This window comes from Micromys minutus (assembly GCF_963924665.1).
Source record: "Micromys minutus genome assembly, chromosome: 10".
In the NCBI taxonomy this organism is placed as follows: domain Eukaryota; kingdom Metazoa; phylum Chordata; class Mammalia; order Rodentia; family Muridae; genus Micromys; species Micromys minutus.
In genome coordinates this window covers 62961445-62978652 of record NC_137979.1, presented here as the reverse complement: position 1 = coordinate 62978652, position 17208 = coordinate 62961445, and the positions used below count along the sequence as shown (strand labels likewise).

The 17208-nt window shown below is 44.9% G+C and overlaps 1 protein-coding gene across 2 annotated transcripts in view; it reads right to left on the bottom strand.

Moving 5' to 3' along the window:
• TNRC6C (trinucleotide repeat containing adaptor 6C) overlaps positions 1–17208 on the bottom strand; it is a 92017-nt gene that overhangs the window by 16611 nt on the left and 58198 nt on the right. For both annotated transcript variants that reach the window (XM_080924356.1, XM_080924357.1), the window contains exons 6-12: positions 12093–12305; positions 10860–11026; positions 8899–8979; positions 6756–6813; positions 5410–5552; positions 4195–4344; positions 3256–3393 (exon numbers count right to left, since the gene is read on the bottom strand). In XM_080924356.1, the coding sequence (XP_080780482.1) occupies positions 3256–3393; positions 4195–4344; positions 5410–5552; positions 6756–6813; positions 8899–8979; positions 10860–11026; positions 12093–12305 (950 nt within the window). The remainder of the gene's footprint in view (positions 1–3255; positions 3394–4194; positions 4345–5409; positions 5553–6755; positions 6814–8898; positions 8980–10859; positions 11027–12092; positions 12306–17208) is intronic.

Sequence of the window (17208 nt, the reverse complement as noted above, 5' to 3'; positions counted from 1 at the left end):
TTTTTTCAGCTGGGTGTGGTACCACATGCTTTTACTCCGAGTATTAGGGAGGTGGAGACAGGCAGATCTCTGTGAGTTTGAGGCCAGCCTGGTCTACAGAGTGAGTTCCCAGGATACTCAGGACTACACAGAAAACCCTGTCCTGACAAATAGATACTTTTTTTTTCTTACTTTCTTGAGACAGGGTCTCATGTAGCTCAGACTAGCCTTTAAAGTGGCTATGTAGTGGATAGACCAGAATTCCTCCGGATCCTTTTGCCTCTCTACCTGCTGAATCCTGGGACTATCGGAAAGGACCACCTTGCCAAGCCAGCTTCTAGATTTCTTTCTCTAAATATTTTAGCTGTACATTTGCTTTCCATGGTGTGAGGCCATTCCTATCAGAGGTTAGTTCATGTTCTGCCAAAGGGAACCTTTAAGGTCTGGAGAAGATATTAATCCAGCTAGCTGCTGCCTCAGTAGGAGGAAGGTGTACTGTCTTATACAGGCCTCCAGCTAGTCTCCATAGAGCTTGCTACATCCTCATTAATACATTTACCTCTTTTTCTACCGAGCTCTAGCCATTTCAAGTCACGGTACAGACCTGTTCTTTCCCACATGTCAACACTGTCTTCCCAAAACTCCTAGGATGAATGAAACATAATTCTAATGTTCTTAACAAGGGATAAAGAATAATGCCATTCTGTAATTAAGAATAGTCCAAAGGCGAAAATTACTAATGTTCTAAAAGTGAACAGTGCTGATGCTGTATTAAAAAAAAAAACAAAAAGGCTCTTTACTTGTGCTGGACGTTACGACTCTAAGTCTTCAGAATGACATGACAGCCTCAAGGTGGCAAACATGCCTTAGCAGAGACCAAGAAATAAATCTCCCATTGGATTTAAGGTCTCTTCAGCAAGAGGAAAATCATGCTTGGTACTGGAAACTAGCCAACTGCCCAGAGCTAGTCAGGTCATGGGTTCTGAAGGAGAGCCTACAACCACCTCACTACACCAGCACCAGCCAACTATAAATATCTGTTCTTACCCCAATACATATAGTGCCCCCATCCACCAGCCAACTATAAATGTCTGTCCTTAGGCCCCAGATACACATAGTCCTCCACCCAAAAAACTTGTTTTCAGCAGAGGCCATTATAGAAAAGTGTAAGTGCTCAATATACAGAGTTGTGCAGTTCAGTCCCAATGAGTATGTACAAGGCTCAGGCATTAGTGCAGAAGGAGGTTGAAGGTTGTTAAGAACCAGAAAAACAGGAAGTTTGCTTTGAGTATGAGACAGCTTCCTAGAATGTCAGAGAACCTATATCTGTGAAGTCTCACCAACATGGCTGCCTAAATATGATCTGGACAGGTGTGGTAATGTGGCAGGGGAAAGCTCGTGAGGCAATTCTAGACAATTGCAGGCAACAAAAGGAATACTGAGAGAGAGAAATAGTCTTGACCAGGGAGAGACAGACCAATTGGTTATCTAATACCAAATTGTTAGCCCTGAAAACATACACACAAGAAATGTTGAGGAAAGGGGAGTGGGAAATATCTAAAAAATGCATACATATATATGAATAAATATATATGAATGAATTACACACAGAGAGACACGTAATTGCCTATGGGTCTGGCCCAGAGTGATAGCTCAGCAGTTAAGAGCACTGGCTGCTCTTGCAGAGGACCTGGGTTTGATTCCAAGCACCCACATAGTGGTTTATAACTTTCTGTTATTCCACTTCTAGGGGATCTGATACTCTCTGTACTGGCTGGTTTTTGTCAACTTAACCCAAGCTACAGTTATCACAGAGAAAGGAACCTCCCTTGAGGAAATGCCTCCATGAGATCCAGCTGTAAGGCATTTTCTCAACTAGTGATCAAGAGGGGAGGTTCCAGCCCACCCAGGTAGACCTGGGTTCTATAAGAAAGCAGGCTGAGCAAGCCAGGAGAAACAAGCCAGTAACCAACATCCCTCCATGGCCTCTGCATCAGCTCCTGCTTCCTGACCTGCTTGGGTTCCAGTCCTGACTTCCTTTGGTGATGAACAGCAATGTGGAAGTGTAAGCTGAATAAACCCTTTCCTCCCCAACTTGCTTCTTGGTCATGATGTGTGTGCAGGAACAGGAACCCTGACTAAGACACTTTCTTTAGTCCTTAAGGGGCACCTGTCGTGCACGTGGTGTACAGACATGAAAAAAATCTGTAAATCCGTGGGTATTGTGGTGCACACCATTAATCCTAATACTTGGAAGGTGAAGGCAAAAGTACATGGATCCCTGTCAGGCCAGTCTGGTCTACATAGAGACCCCATCTCAAAAAGGAAAATAAAATTTGAAGAAAGAAAACAAGCACATGGTGCTGTTTTTTGTTTGTTTGTTAAGTTGACACAAACTAGAGTCATCAGAGAGGAGGAAGACTTAATTAATAATATTCCTCCATAAGACTGGGCTATATAGGCAAACCTGGAGGGCATTTTCTAAATTAGTGATTGATTGGGGAGAAAGGGCCCAACCTATTGTATGTGGTCCTGGAAGAGAAGATTGAGAATGCCAAGTAAGCAGCCCCCTCCATGGCCTCTGCATCAGCTCCTGACTCCAGGGTCCTGTCCTGCTTTCATTCTGCGATCAACAGTGATTCAGAAGCAAAAGCCAAGTAGAGCTCTCCTCCCCAACTTGCTTTTGGTTGTCTTTTCTCACAGTAATAACAACCCTAACTAGGACACACACCATGAAAACAATAAGCGAACACTACAACCTCCCCATCAATATCATACGGCAATGATCAGTTAGTATCTACTAAACATAATTCCCAGTCTGTAGCACATACTCCCCCACTACAGGGTTTGTCTGTGTAGCCCTGGCTGTTCTGGAACTTTTCTGTAGACCAGGTTAGCCTCAAACTCACAGAGCTCCAACTGTCTCTACCTCCTGCATGCTGGGGTTAAAGGCAAGGTCACCACGCTCTGTGCATACACACTCTCACACTGTCACCAGGCTTGTTGCATGTATACTATCTCACAGTGACACACTCTGACACACACACTCGCTCTGTAAACACGCACTCTCTCATATAACTCCAACTACGATTTCATTGACATCCCTTGTCTTGGTGTCCTGGTGACCTTAATGATATTCTATGCCAACAGCAGTCTGCTTGTTTTATTCCAAATAACCCGGATACTTCCGTCAGGTTTATCACAGTCATTTCCTGGATCCAGCCAGATCCAGATCAAAACCACACAAGCACACTGTGCAAGGCTTATTGGTCAGACCTGAGGGGATAGAAACTGAGGCACTTGAGCTCGGAGGCTGGGCTGGGAGGAATTAAGAGGCTGCACTGGCGGCTGCTGCATGGTCCTGGCTTGTGCTGCTCCACTATTGCCAAACACACCAAGATTGCCACTTGGGATCTGCAGAAGACAGAACAGCTATTTAAGACGTGGGGGTAGGCAGTTTGGGGGAGGGCCAAGTGATAGGTTTCACACTATGAATGCCAATGTTTCTTCTGTTTCCTCCTCCTTCAACCTGGTCCCTAAGTGCACTTTGGACAAATGTTACTTGTACAGGTTACAGAGGATGAAGAACCAGCTTAGGGAACTGCGTATAATTTTAAATCACAGGATACACACAAGACTGCATTTTCAAGTGTCCCCAAACACAGCTGTCACAGTTACTCTGCATTCTCCACACTGTGGCATGAGCAACCTCTCCAATGGACTGGAGTACGGTGGCTCTCCTGACAGCAGAGCCTGCCTTGCCTGTGCTGTAGGCAACACACTGCATTTCTAGGGTTCAATCTTTCCACTCAACTTGACCAAGAAGCTGCTAAGAGCTGACAGGTCCATGATGATCTATCTGACTCACAGTGGCCACAGACACTCAGGCCTCACAGTTTTTTTCTGGGAACCTCTTACACAGAGCATGAAAGGCTCTGCAAATGTCATAGAAGTCCCCTCTGCTTTTGGAGAGGGACCCCTCCCCCCCACCCCGGAAAAACAGTTGGTAACTATTCCAATCAGAAGCAGTAAGTTGGAGTTTGGAGTACAAAGAGGAGCTCAAATACATTTCAGTTCCGCATAAAAACAACTCTGAAGCTTTCCTATTTTAAGATCCAAGTATCAACTAAAAATGTTTTTTTTCCCCCTCTACCAGGTTAGAAAAGTCAGGAGAAGGAATGTAGACCACTCCCAGCTCTTTCCCAACAGCCTTACCTGTCTAGAAGAGTTCAAGTTTTGCATGCCCAGCCCTGAGGCAATCCCACCCAGGGCCTGATTAGGGAGTGCACTGTTGGAAAGGGGGAGCTTCAGGCTTGGGGAAGGCAAAAACGGTGAAGTCGTGGGCTCTTCCACGAGGCCGCCATCCTGATTGGAGAAAGAAAGGGTGAGCTGTGTGCGGTGCCCGCCAGCACGCAGTGCACCAAACAGTTTCCCATGGGGTAATGGAAATAATGGGGTAGGGGTGGGGTGGGTGGATAAAGAATTGACAATAAAACATGTGTGGATAATGAGGTAATGGAGGGCAAGGGCAACAGGAAGAGGAGAAGAGAAAGAGAGAAAGAGGATTAAGATGCTGCTTTGTTACGACCCCACAAGCATACACTTTAGCTTCCAGCATTGTTCCCACTTACTGCCCTGGCCTAGCTACCGTGGGGAGGGACAGACACATCAGCAAGTCTAATCTGTAGGCTCCAGGAGCACAGCTTCCTGGGGAGGCTGGCCTCCACCTCCATACAGCACTTGGCTGACTCTGAGAGCGACAGGAACAGAAAACACTAAGGTCACCTAACCGCCAAGCTCTGCAAACCTAATGTCCACCTGCAGATTACTATACTTTAGAGAAGGAGCTCAGGTCCCAATTCCACTTCCAGATTCCACAAATAAATACAGACAGAGCAGTGCACAACTTCAGTCTGAGCTCTAGACGCTGGGGCAGGAGGAGGAATATGACACCAGACAGTAATTTGGAATTTCAGATAAATATCTTTTAGGATCAAGTGCTCCTGACCATGTGTGCCACAGCTCATCTGTCCGCGTGGAACACGTAGAGACTCCGGGAATAGAGTCCTGTCCGAGGATCAAGGGCCCTTCTGGGAACAGAACTTGAATGGGACCTGGGTTCCAGTGTTTGTAAGGCAAGGACTTTACTTACGCTAACATCCCCAGAAGTTTCCAAGTGCTGGGATTAATAGGCTGTGCCTCGACTGCCTAGCCTACTAGTCCTTTCTAAGGAGTCAGTTCCCGAGTCCAGCACTTTCCACTCCTTACGGTACCATGTGTAATGCAACATCCTGAGTCATCCATTCTTACATGTTAGGGAAATTGACGTAAAAGCCACCTAAATGTCCGAACTTCCCATCTAACTTGCTTTAAGGACACAGCTCAGATAATTGTTGAGGGCAGAACTAAGATAGCTGCCTAGATCCATACCTTGTCAAGAAAGGTGGGGCGGTCCATGGAAGACTCTTTGGAGATTGGTGGGCGGCAGCCGAGGGGTTTGGTGACCATTCCATTGTAGTCGGTCATTCCCAGTCCACGTTTGTCCATGTCCACCTTCTTTTCCAGCAGAGCACCTGGGTACAACATGAGGGCAACACTGAGAACAAAGGAGCGCAGGTCACGAGGCAGCGATGCACCCGGGGAAGCTCATCATCATCCTCTGCTCCCTAGGTCTTCCTTCCTTCCAGCCACAGCCTCAGGCCTTCCCACTGATGTAACCTGAGATAACAGCTTTTGCCCACTAAACTGTGTTTGGATGTCACTGCTTCCACTTGCCTGGTTTTCCCTGCCTCAGAGTGTACACAGCATGCTTTGGTATTTTTACAATCACATACTACTGTCTGTCCCCATCATCCATGCACTCTAGCTGGACCTTACTGAAGAGTCTGCGACATTCTTCACAGCTGTGTGTTTTCTGTTGATCCTGGAATGTTCCCTAGAGTAGTGTGCTATGTGGTATTCCTAATGCAAGAAAGCTAACACGTGCCAGGTCAGTTTCTTTCAGGCATGAGCTGCAGCAATGTGGTTTGTTAGTTGGGTGCTAACAAACCCCAGAAGAGAAATCAAGGAAGAGGAAGAAATTTCACGGGTGAGGCTCCTCAGGAAACACTGAGGTTGACATCCACAGCACGCCTAGAGAGACCAGAAGGTCAACAAACAGGTCTGTGTAGTAAACTGGCAGTGTGGCTCAAGAGTAGAGGTGCTTACTAGTCAAGCCTGCTGACCTGAATTTGATCCCCCAAAGCCATGGAAAAGTTGTAGAGAACTGACTCTACAGAATGTCCTCTGACCTGCACACATGTATCACACACTTTACATACATGTACCACTGCATGTGTGCCCACACACTTAATACACATGTACCATAGCACGTGTACCCACAAACACTTTACACATATACAGCATAAAAAGATGCATAATGAATAGGACAGCTGGCTGTCTGGGTGAAAAAAATTACAACCACATTACCCAGGGTCAGGAGACATTATATCCTGATCAACTCACATTTGATTATAGAAAACATGTTAAATACAGTATTCTGAAACACTAACATACATAAAACAAGCATATGTGTGGCTAACAGGCTTGTGGGAGCCTTCATGGGGTTATCCCAGAAGAGGCACTTGCCATATGACTGGGGTGTTCTGTGGTTGTTCTTCCCCTGAGCTCCAGATTGTCGACCCACCTCTTCAGATTTGATAATGGCTAAAAGCAAATAGTTTTTACAAAGCAAAACTTCCCAAGAGGCACCTGGGAACAGATGCCCTGTCACTTACTCATGGCCTGGTCAAGGTTCATACTGTTGCTCTTCAAGGCCTCTTCAGCTGGCTCTCTCTGTGGGGAGAAGCGGAACTCTTATCAGCAATCCACACAAGACAACCAGAGAACATCAGAGAACCTGAACATCTCAGCACTCCAGGGGAAAAGCAGCAACCACCACTAGCTTTTGGGACTGGAAATGTCCTTCTCTTTGTTGAGGACAGGCAGTGGCGTGTCTACATGCACACTCTGCCTCTGCTCCTGGGTGCTAGAGAGATGATGCCTTGCAATAGGAAACACTTGTAGCTAAAACTAATTTACTGAGTCTAGAATGGAGGAACAAGAACTCATGGATATTGAAGCTCACACCTTTAATCTCAACAGACAGATTTCTATGCATTTGAGGCCAGTCTGGGCTATACAGTGAGATCTTATCTCAAAAACAAAGGAAGAAAACTTGTATTTAACTTCAAAAATAAAAATATAGAATTTGGGGGTTGGAAAAATGGCTCATCAGTTAAGAGCACTGTCTGGTCTTCCAGAGGTCCTGAGTTCAATTCCCAGCAACCACATGGTGGCTCACAACCATCTGTAATGGGATCCCAGGCCCTGTTCTCATCTGTCTGAAGAGAGCAACAGTGTGTCACAAATGGATGCATCTCTAAAGGGTGGGGCTGTAGGAAGCTTGTGAACATGCCTACACTTGTTTCTGCACTGCACTGAACAATGACAATTCAGTAGAACTGCAGGGCTCTGGACTCTTTACACATAGGTCTCTGTTTTATCTGTCACTCTGAGTGTCAGGAGGTACATCCATAACATCAACCTTCTGTATGTTATCAACACCAGTCTCCATCTCCCAAACTTTTTGGCCAAAAAACAAAAAAGCAATCAGATCAGATTCATGCTGGTAACTGTTTTTTGTTTTTTGTTTTTTTGTTTTTTTTTTTTTTTAACCAGAACAGACTGATTCCTGAAGAAAATCAAAGTTGTTTGCTAGGGGCTGGTGGGATGGCTCAACAGTTAACATCACATCCCATTCTTACAAAGGACCATGATTCAGTTCCCAGCACCACCTGGACTCACAGATGCCTAGAACAACTGCAGTCCTGAGTCTTTTCTGGCATCTGCAGGAGCCACTCATACATACAGATTCATAAGCAGGCACACATATGTGTATGGAGAGTACTGGATGCTCTTTCAGGGGACTTGGGTTAGATTCCTAGCCCCCACAAAGTAGCTCACAACAATCTGTAACTCTAGCTATAGGAGATCCAATGCCTTCCTCTGGCTCCCGAGGGCAGCAGGTACACATGTGTGTTACAGGCACAAAGCAGACAGAATACCACTCACATAAACAAATTAGTGAGCTGAAATACAAAAATAAGAGCTGAAGAGATGGCTCAGAGGTTAAGATAGCTTACTGCCTTGCAGAGGACTCTGGTTTAGTTTCCAACACCCACAAGGTGGCTCCCAACCATCGCTAACTCTAGTTTCAGAGACTCTGTAGGTGCATAAATGCAAACAGGCTCACACACACGCACATAGATTACAGAATAATGTAAGTGTTTGGAAAGAAATCCAAAGTTGCTGGGACAGGAGGACTTGCTGGGCTGTTCTATAGGCAGCGGCCTGCTCATTATAGCATCAGTGTAAGGCACGAGGCCGTTCTGGGCTCCTCAGATACAGGCACAGTAACTGAGTAACACATGCACATTGGGACAAGGACCTGACCTAAGCGCTGAGAAAACTGAGGGGCTTCTCTGGGGGACACCAGGGACACAGGAATGAGGCTGACTTGTTAGACTGCCGTGGGGAGGAGAGGTTGATGCCTAATTTTACTCAGCTTCTTGCTGTGAATTTTCACTTACTACATAAGGAATGAAACTCACTTGTAATTAAAAATCACAGAAAATATGGAATTGTCTAAGTCTATGGAAATTACAAATCGCACACTGTCTTTTATTTAGGAAGAGATATTCTTGATGGAAACGGAGTAATTCTTTGTTTATGCCCCGGCCAAAGGGAACTCAACAAATAATTAGACAGTGACATCATCCACAGAGCATCTGTGCCTCACCACACACAACAGACTGGCTAGGGAATGCTTTCAGGCTGTCCACTGGAATCGTGGGGCAGGAGCATCAGAATGTCAGTTACCGGGAAGCCCATGTCTGTGAGTTGTTTGATCAGCCGGCTCATGATCCAGGCCTCATCCTGTTTTCCAGGTGTCTTCATGCCCTGGAACAGAGCGGGCAAAGGAAAAGTCCAGGAATTACTTTTAATGTGTTTTAGAAATCGGTGACAGCACCTGGGTGGTGGTGGTGCATGCCTTTAAACCCAGTACTTGGGAGGCGGAGGCAGCCTAGTTAATACTAGTTAATAGTGCAAGTTCCAAGACACAGGACAGGGGCTCTATGCAGAGAAACCTTGTTTCAAAGAAACAAAACAAAACAAAACAAAACAAAACAAAAAAAAGCCCAAAAAACAAAACAGACAAACAAAAACCAAAATAAAACAAAACAAAACCCAACAACAACAGTGGGTGATCACCCAAACTCAGTGACTGCAGCTACAGAATTTGTGAGTTAACACTGTGTGTTCTTCCTCAGAGCGGACATCATTATGTGGTTAACACTGTGGGAAACTGCAGGGAGCATCTGAAGGCTGGTTATGTCTGTCATTTATGCAATAACAAAAACAGTATAATCCTCTTCTTATAAAAAGTACGTGTTTGAGCAAATGTACATTATTCCCACTGTCACAGGAATGCCTTGGAAGCTCTCAGCACTGTCAAGTTTCCTAAACATTTCATGTTTTTTACCTTCACATACGACTTATTCTAAACAACGACAAAATGCAGAGCCCTTTGGAAAGAGCCACATGAGAGAGGAACAACAACCTGCTGGTCTTATTAACCATGCATCTTTATCCACAGTCTGGCTCTCACTCAGGCGAGAGGAAAGGCACATGAAGTGAGATGTTAAAGCAGAGGAGGAGTGAGGCTGACCAGAGAAAGGGCAGCCCAGGGGCAGGGCATAGGAGGCCTGAGAACCAGGTACACAATGTGGAACGGTGTCTACACATTCTCACTAACAGTCAACAAACCAAACTAAAACCTCGCCCTTTCGCAAAGCATCTGCTGCAATGTGCTTGCTTTCCCCCCTTTCCCACTTCCTTTCCTCCTTTCTTCCTTTTGAGACAGGGTCTTCTCATGTAGCACAGGCTGGCTTTAAAATTGCTTTGTGGCTGAGGGTGACCTTGAACTTCTGATCCTCATCTTCACTGCCCAAGTGCTGGGGTTACAGGTGGGCGCTAACCACAGCAGAGCTCATGGTGCTGGAGCAGCTGGAAGGCATTCTGACCCCTAGCAGGCAGCTCAAGTGAACAGCATGCTGCCAGGGCCAGATCCTATTACTTCGATTTACTATTGTAGGGTCTCTGGTCTTACAGCAACTGGATTGCCCAGCCCCACTGTAAACAACTTCTCTTCGGGTCTGGAGTCATTTCTACTCCTTGTCAACAGACAGGCTGACCTGAAGTCAGTCTTTGTTTTGTGAATGATTTTCAATGGCACTTTCATAAATAGTAATATGAAAATGTGAGTTGGGACGGCCAACCTTTTACACGCTGGATGGTCACTTGTATTCCCTTTGATCTGATCAGTTTTACATTCTTTGTTCATTTTCCTGTTGGATGCTTATATACATCAGGGATATCAGCTTTTTTTTCCGATGGAAAGAATATCCACACCCCCCCCTCACACATTTTCCCTCCCAATCCTTTGGCTTTAATTAGCATATTACCTGTTATATACAGGTTTTATGATTTGTTGCAGTCCATACACAACCTCACCCCCCCAAAAAAAAACTCATTGGAAAAGACAAAATTCTATTAATAAGAAAATAGCCTTTTGTTTTTGTCTCTTTCAAGACAGGGTTTCTTTGTGTAGACCTTGCTGTCCTAAACCTCACTGTGTAGACAAGGCTGCCCTTGAACTAAGCCCAGCCCTGAAAACAGCACCAGAAATCTTGTCAATGTAGAGAGAGATTAAGAGTCCCTAGACTTCCTAGACTGCAGGACAGGCTTCCCAGCCTCTCGGTCTCCCCAGCAGCACCTACCTTCTGAAGTCCTTTTTTTGAGGCATTGCCCCAGGAGCTGCAGGATGAGCTGCTTTCTTGGGAGGCAGCATTGTTCCACATGTCCCCATCCTCATCCTCCCACTGGCTGGTGCCCAGGGTCATTTCGTCCGCACCACTGCCCCAGCCTTCTTGCATAGATTTGGAAGCTGGAAGAAAGCAGTGAGGACGTGTCAGACTCACCTGTTCTGAGAAGAAAGCTGTGTCACCAGAACTCAGGAGGGGTGGGGAAACAGGAACTATTGTTATCTTTTATCTATTTCTTTTCTCTTAGGCAGGTACAGGATGTCTGTAACTCCAGCTGTACACTCCACTCTTGTCAATCAACTGTACCTCCATCTGCATACAGGCATCTCAAACTACATCCCAGATTACAGGGAACAGGAGTCTCTTCACAGATGAAAATGCAACTCAAATGTGGGCTCCTGAAAATGTCAGTGTCTTTCTTTTAGGTCTTAGTTTCACCTTTAATCCCAGCTTGTGGGAGGCAGAGGCAGGATCTCTGTGAGTCTGAGACCAACTCAATCTACAAAGTTCCAGACCAGCCAGGGCTACATAGTGAGACTCTGCCTCAAATCAATCAACCAAGCTAGGACACACATCTATTGACAAGCTAAGAAAACAAAACAATTCTGCAGTCATGGAATAGTTATCTACTGTTTCTATTCATGTTTTTTTTTTTTTCAAGAGAGGGATGTATTCCAGGGCATTGCAACATGCTGAGCAAGACCTCTACCAGAAAACAGGACAGCCAGGGATGGACAGAGAAACTGCCTCAGAAATAAATAAATAAATAAATAACCTCTAAAATTCAGTGGAAAAAAAAAAACCAAAAACCTCTACAAATAGAATCCACAGGTCCAGTTTTTCTCATGTGTATGATATATGTCGATGGTGTATATGGTACAGGTCTGTGCACATAAAAGGCAAAGGAATTTCCCATGTGGTGTCTTCTTCTATCACTTTCACCCTATTCCCCTAAGGCACGGTCTCCCAACAGATCTGAAGCTAGCTATTTTGACTATGCTAGTTGGCCGGGAGCTCTCAGGATGCACTTGTCTCTGCCCTTCAATGTTGGGGTTTCAGGCACATGTAGCCATGTCTGGCTTCTTATGTAGGTGCAAGAGATTTGAACTCGGGTCCTTATACTTGACAGCAAATAACCTTCCTTACTGATCCAATTCTTAAGTGCTAGGTCCGGGCATGTTGGCTTACCTGGTTTGCACAGGGCTGGGGCAGTAGCAGGAGCGCTGGCTCTTCCAAATGGCACCACTGGCTCAGCAGGATGATCCCATCCACTGCCACTGCTGGGAGGCTTCCCCCACGCTGCTGTGCCATTGTCGACCAGGGTAGAAGGAGAAGATGGCTCTCCCCAGGAGTTCTCGGCCTTGGCGTGAACATTGGGCATCTCTCCCCAGCCAGAGGAAACTGGGAAAGTGGGAATGCAAGTGAGACCAAGAAGTCAAGCTGTGCCATTCCAATCACTCTGCACTAGCTTGTCACTCTGTAGTCAGTGACAAGGGCGGTGTCACTGGCTGTATCAGCTCAGAGGCTGAAGGAGACAGCACAGGGTGCATGTGGCAAGCACGGAATTGTTTGGTCTCAACACGAATGTTATTATTTCAATTGTGAAATTTGTTAGCTTTCTTACAATCATAGTATGAAACTGGTTCCCACAACGCTATTTATTCTAACAAAATGCAGTAACCCTGATTAACAACAAAAAGGATGAGTAGCTATGAATCATTTTAAATTTCAAGCTCTTTGCTGAGTAACAGTTTAAGCAAACTGTTAACAATAACTGGTAAGTTACCCCAATCAGTCACAACACTACCAGTAATTACACAGAAAGCAGTAAACAAAACTGAAATTTTCAAATTCAGTTTTTCGAATTTAAGGGGGCAATTAAATGAAGAATCCCACAGCTGATAATGTGTTACTATGACCAATCAGCAGAAAAGCGCAGAGGCAGCCGCTGAGAGCAGGATCATGATTTTCCTCATCTGGCATTTCTCCATGTCCATGTCTTTCAAGGCCAGGTTACAAGATATGAACAGAATAATTAAGTAATCAAATAATTAAGTTAAAATTAAGAATAAACAGTCAGACCATAGTAATTAGTTAATCCATTTTTTTTTTTTGTAGAAAGTTTTGGTTCCGGTTAAGAACCAATAGAAAACCCTATGTATGTAGCAGAGGATTTGCATCTCAAAGCCTTGGGGAGAAGGGGAAGAACCACCCAGCAAACTGTCTTCCTGGGCTAAGCTCATCTCTGGCAAGATTCATACAGACCCGGGTCTAGTCTCTAGAAGAGATGTGACAAACGGAAATATATTAAATAATTCTGGTACAAAGTGAGCATTTTCAGTTTATAGATAATAGTTTTAGATAAACAGCATTAAAATAATGTCCAATGCTTAAATGTTGTCACTAGAGTAAACGACTCTTTGGTAAAAAAGTTGGATGAATCAGGCACACTGATGGGGCTGGAGGATGAAGCTTAGTAGGAGAGCACACAACACCCACGAGGCCGTTTCACCCTAAGCATCGGTGCCCCCTGACCAACAAGACCCAAGCAAACAAGTATTTATAAATACTTGCTGCTGCTTCTCTTTATTTTGCCAGAACTTTTTTTTTTTTTTTTTTTTGGTGTGTACTCACTTTATAGAATTTCAGGGGACCACACTGAATTTCCAACTGCTATCCATTGATTAATTTTAAAAGAAGGCCCTTCAGTGGAAGCCTGTGCATGAGGTTCACAGGCTTTCCTATTTAGGCACCTTCCCCAATTGTGTAGCTGATCCACTGATCCCCATCGCCCTACAAAACACAGGGAAGCAAAATCCCCTCCCTGCCCAAGGGCTACACAAAGCACAGACCACTCAGACCTCTCTTCTGTTAAAACTATTAGTGTTGCTGAAAATGGACTCCCTCTGGCCGTGACGGGAGGCTAATTTTAGAGTTCCTGTGTCAAAACAGCAGCTGTCAGCCTCTTGCTGCTCCTCACAGAAGAGGAAGGTTCTTTGGATAGTGGTCTTGAAGCAAGGATACTGTTCTCTAGCTTTCCCAAGCTTCAGTGTAGTGAGTGGGATTTTGTAGTGATTAGTGATTTCTGTGGTTAACTCACATAAGCTCAGTGTATAAAACCTATTACTTGTGTCTGTAAAGCAAGCTTTGAAACAAGGAGCAGTGGACCCAAATGCAAAGTCAGCTGGAAAGCCATAGCACTCTGGTGAGCAGCCTCAAACCTGTCTCAGCTGCCTCAGATAGAGTGCAGGACTCTTGAATCAGCTTCTCAAGAGCAATCTTCCCTTGTTCAGGCTTCAAGACTCTCATATGGAGCTACTCTTCCACCTTGGTACATTGTCTACAGGCTGCAGAACATGACAAATTGAGGCTTCACTCAGTTGGACAACAGCTTAGTCTCCATGAGCCAACAGGAGGTGGGGGAGGTCACTGGTCTTGCTTGGGTCAGCCATATGCTACCCTCTGCACATATCTTTCCCCAGCACCAATCCCTCTAAAAACGATGAGAGCCTTTAGGTGAAACGACAGTGCTTAGGGATGAAATAGCCCAGAGAGTAACTTGCAGGTTTGAGGCCAGCGGGCACAGCAAACAGAAACCCACCCCTCTAGCAACAAAATGATCCTAATCCAATCCAAACCCCACAGTAGCAGTTTCGAGACCCAGCTATCAGTGAGGACAGTACTCTGAACAGTACTATTGTTCTGTTTTTATCAATATTTACTGCTTCTTGTGTGCTTGCAAGCTAATCAAGTGCTAAGGAATACCCACCTCCAAGTATACTAGATAATCAGGCTGCCTGGGATTTTTCAGAATCAGCTTTAACTCCTTAGAAACAAATAACTTGTCTTTACTCTTTCTTGTTCTCAGCCATTTCCCATTAGAAGTCAAAATAGCAGCTTGGTTGCAAGATAATGTAACAGCCAGACAGCCAGACTCACAATAAGCAACCAGGAGGACTGTGAAGTGTAGTGACTGTTTCGGTGTCAGCATAGCCTGTGAGTGCTTTACAAGCAGTTGGGAATCTGATCAATGGTAGGTACAGGGACATTTCTTCAGGCCATTACCACTGTTCTACCCCAAAGTGAGGCTGGCTCAGGTTCAAACAAGCCAGTTAGTCAAACTACAGAGAATTTTCTAACACACATGGGTTTTACGTAGACTCCCGGAAACTCAGTATCAATATACTTAACAGGGCAAAACTGTCTTGTAGCATTTACCCCTGTCAGAGTGAATACACAAAATTATGTTCATGGAAAAGCCATATTTTCTGACATAAACCCAGCACAGGTAAAAAACAAAGCAGAATTACTACAAAATACCAAGTTTATTAACAGCAAAAACCTGGTTAACCACTAAAAGTGATGGCTGCTTTTGCTGAAATGAAGGATCTGAGTAGAGCCATGAAAAGCCTGTGCCTGTGCTTCAGCCCGTCTGATCCAGCAGTCTGTGTGGAATCCTGCTGGCTACTTCTCTGGGGTCAAAGAACAGCTTCACTTAACAAGCTTGCAAAATCAAAGGCTCTAGTTACTTGCAATTCTGAGGTAGCCTGAATTTTTGGGTCTGAGATTTGAATACCATAGGCAGTGTGGGGCAAAGTGTGGCACTCTGTCCGTGTGGAAGGAGAGACAAACACAGTAAGAAAACACGTTGACACCATCATTGGCTATACCACACACTGAACCTGACCAGTTTCTATGCAGGGGCTGACCAGATAGAAAAAAATCCATTATTTTGTCTTTGTTAATGGTATCTAAATTCACAGAGGCTTCTATGATACTGCTATACCTTTAATAATATGCACACTCCAGAAGCTTGAGGGAGACACAGGGACTGGGAAGCCAAGTTTTACATTTGGAGGAAGTCATGTATGAACTGGTAAGCTCTTAGGTGTTCTTTAGGACGACAACTGGTTGCCCACCAGTCTTCATATGTGCACATATTTACATACAACTGGATGCACAAATATGGTGGGACTACTCATCATGCTATGAGGGCCGTTTTTTTTTTTTTTTTTTGTTTTTATTTTTGTTTTGTTTTTTTTGAGACAGGGTCTCACTATGAAACTCTAGCTGCCCTGGAGCTTGCTATGTGGACCAGGTTTAATCCAAAATCTGAGATTCTCCTGCATCTGCTTCCCAAACCCTGGGATTAAAGCGATGAGGCACCACCCCCAGCTTGGGGTGGCCATTCTCACTATATACAGACACAGCACTGGCCTCTTCTGCTATCATTACTGTTTCTAGCCCGTCTCTCACTGGCAGCTCTGGCTGGCCTAGAACTTACAGTCTAGTGTAGCTTCAAACTTCTGATCTGCCTTTGCTTCCTGAGGGCTGAGATGCAAGGGTGTGCATTATACAACATACTCCATACACCGAGTTTTAATTCTCAAATTCTGCTTCCTCTGGCTTTCCTAGACCTTGCTATATAAATCAGATTGGTCTTGAACTCACAGAAATCTGTCTCTGCTTCTTAAATGCTGAGATTAAAAGTATGTACCACTATGTCTAGCTTTCTTTATTTCTTTCACCCATCAGTTACTTTTCCTCATTTTCTTCATTCTTTCAAGTCCTTGAGACTGGAATGCTTAGCACAGTCATCAGTCACAAAACCAGGAACTGGGACCTGAGAGATGGCTCAGCAGTTAAGACTCTTGCAGTTCTTCCAAGGGAGTGGAGCTCAGTTCCCAGCACCCATGCCAAGCACCTTACAACTGATCTGTAACTTCTCCAAGGAATCCAATAACTCTGGCCTTTGAGGGCACTTCTACTCATGTGGGCATGTACCATATCAGATATACAGCTACACATAATCAAACCAGGGACCAAATGCACATGCTGAAGCAGCAGCCAGCTAATAGAACTGAGTTCAGTAGAAGAAACTGGGCCCAGAACTTTTGGCTAGTGCTAAAAGTCCCAGTGCTTGGGCCCTCTGGCCTGGTGCAAATGTGTAACTGGAAGCACAGCCCTTCACTCTAGTGGAATGCTGCCACATGATGTCATTGAGTCCTAAGTTTCACTTCTAACAGAACTCTGGCTTTCTTACTAAAAATGCCGACTCACCAAAAACTGTGTACCAAGCAGGAACGTCTGCAGGTTTAGGTACAATCCTTAACTTAGAATTTGTATCCAGGGACAAAGAGGTACAGAAGACCCATCCAGAATCCTATGTGTGTGATACTAGAGGGTGCAGCGAGCTGGGAGCACAGCAAACAAACCTGGGGAGGTTGTGTGGGGTAGCAACATACAAATGTACACAGAAGGAACACGCTTCCCACCCCAGCTGCCAAGTCTTACCATCAGAGTC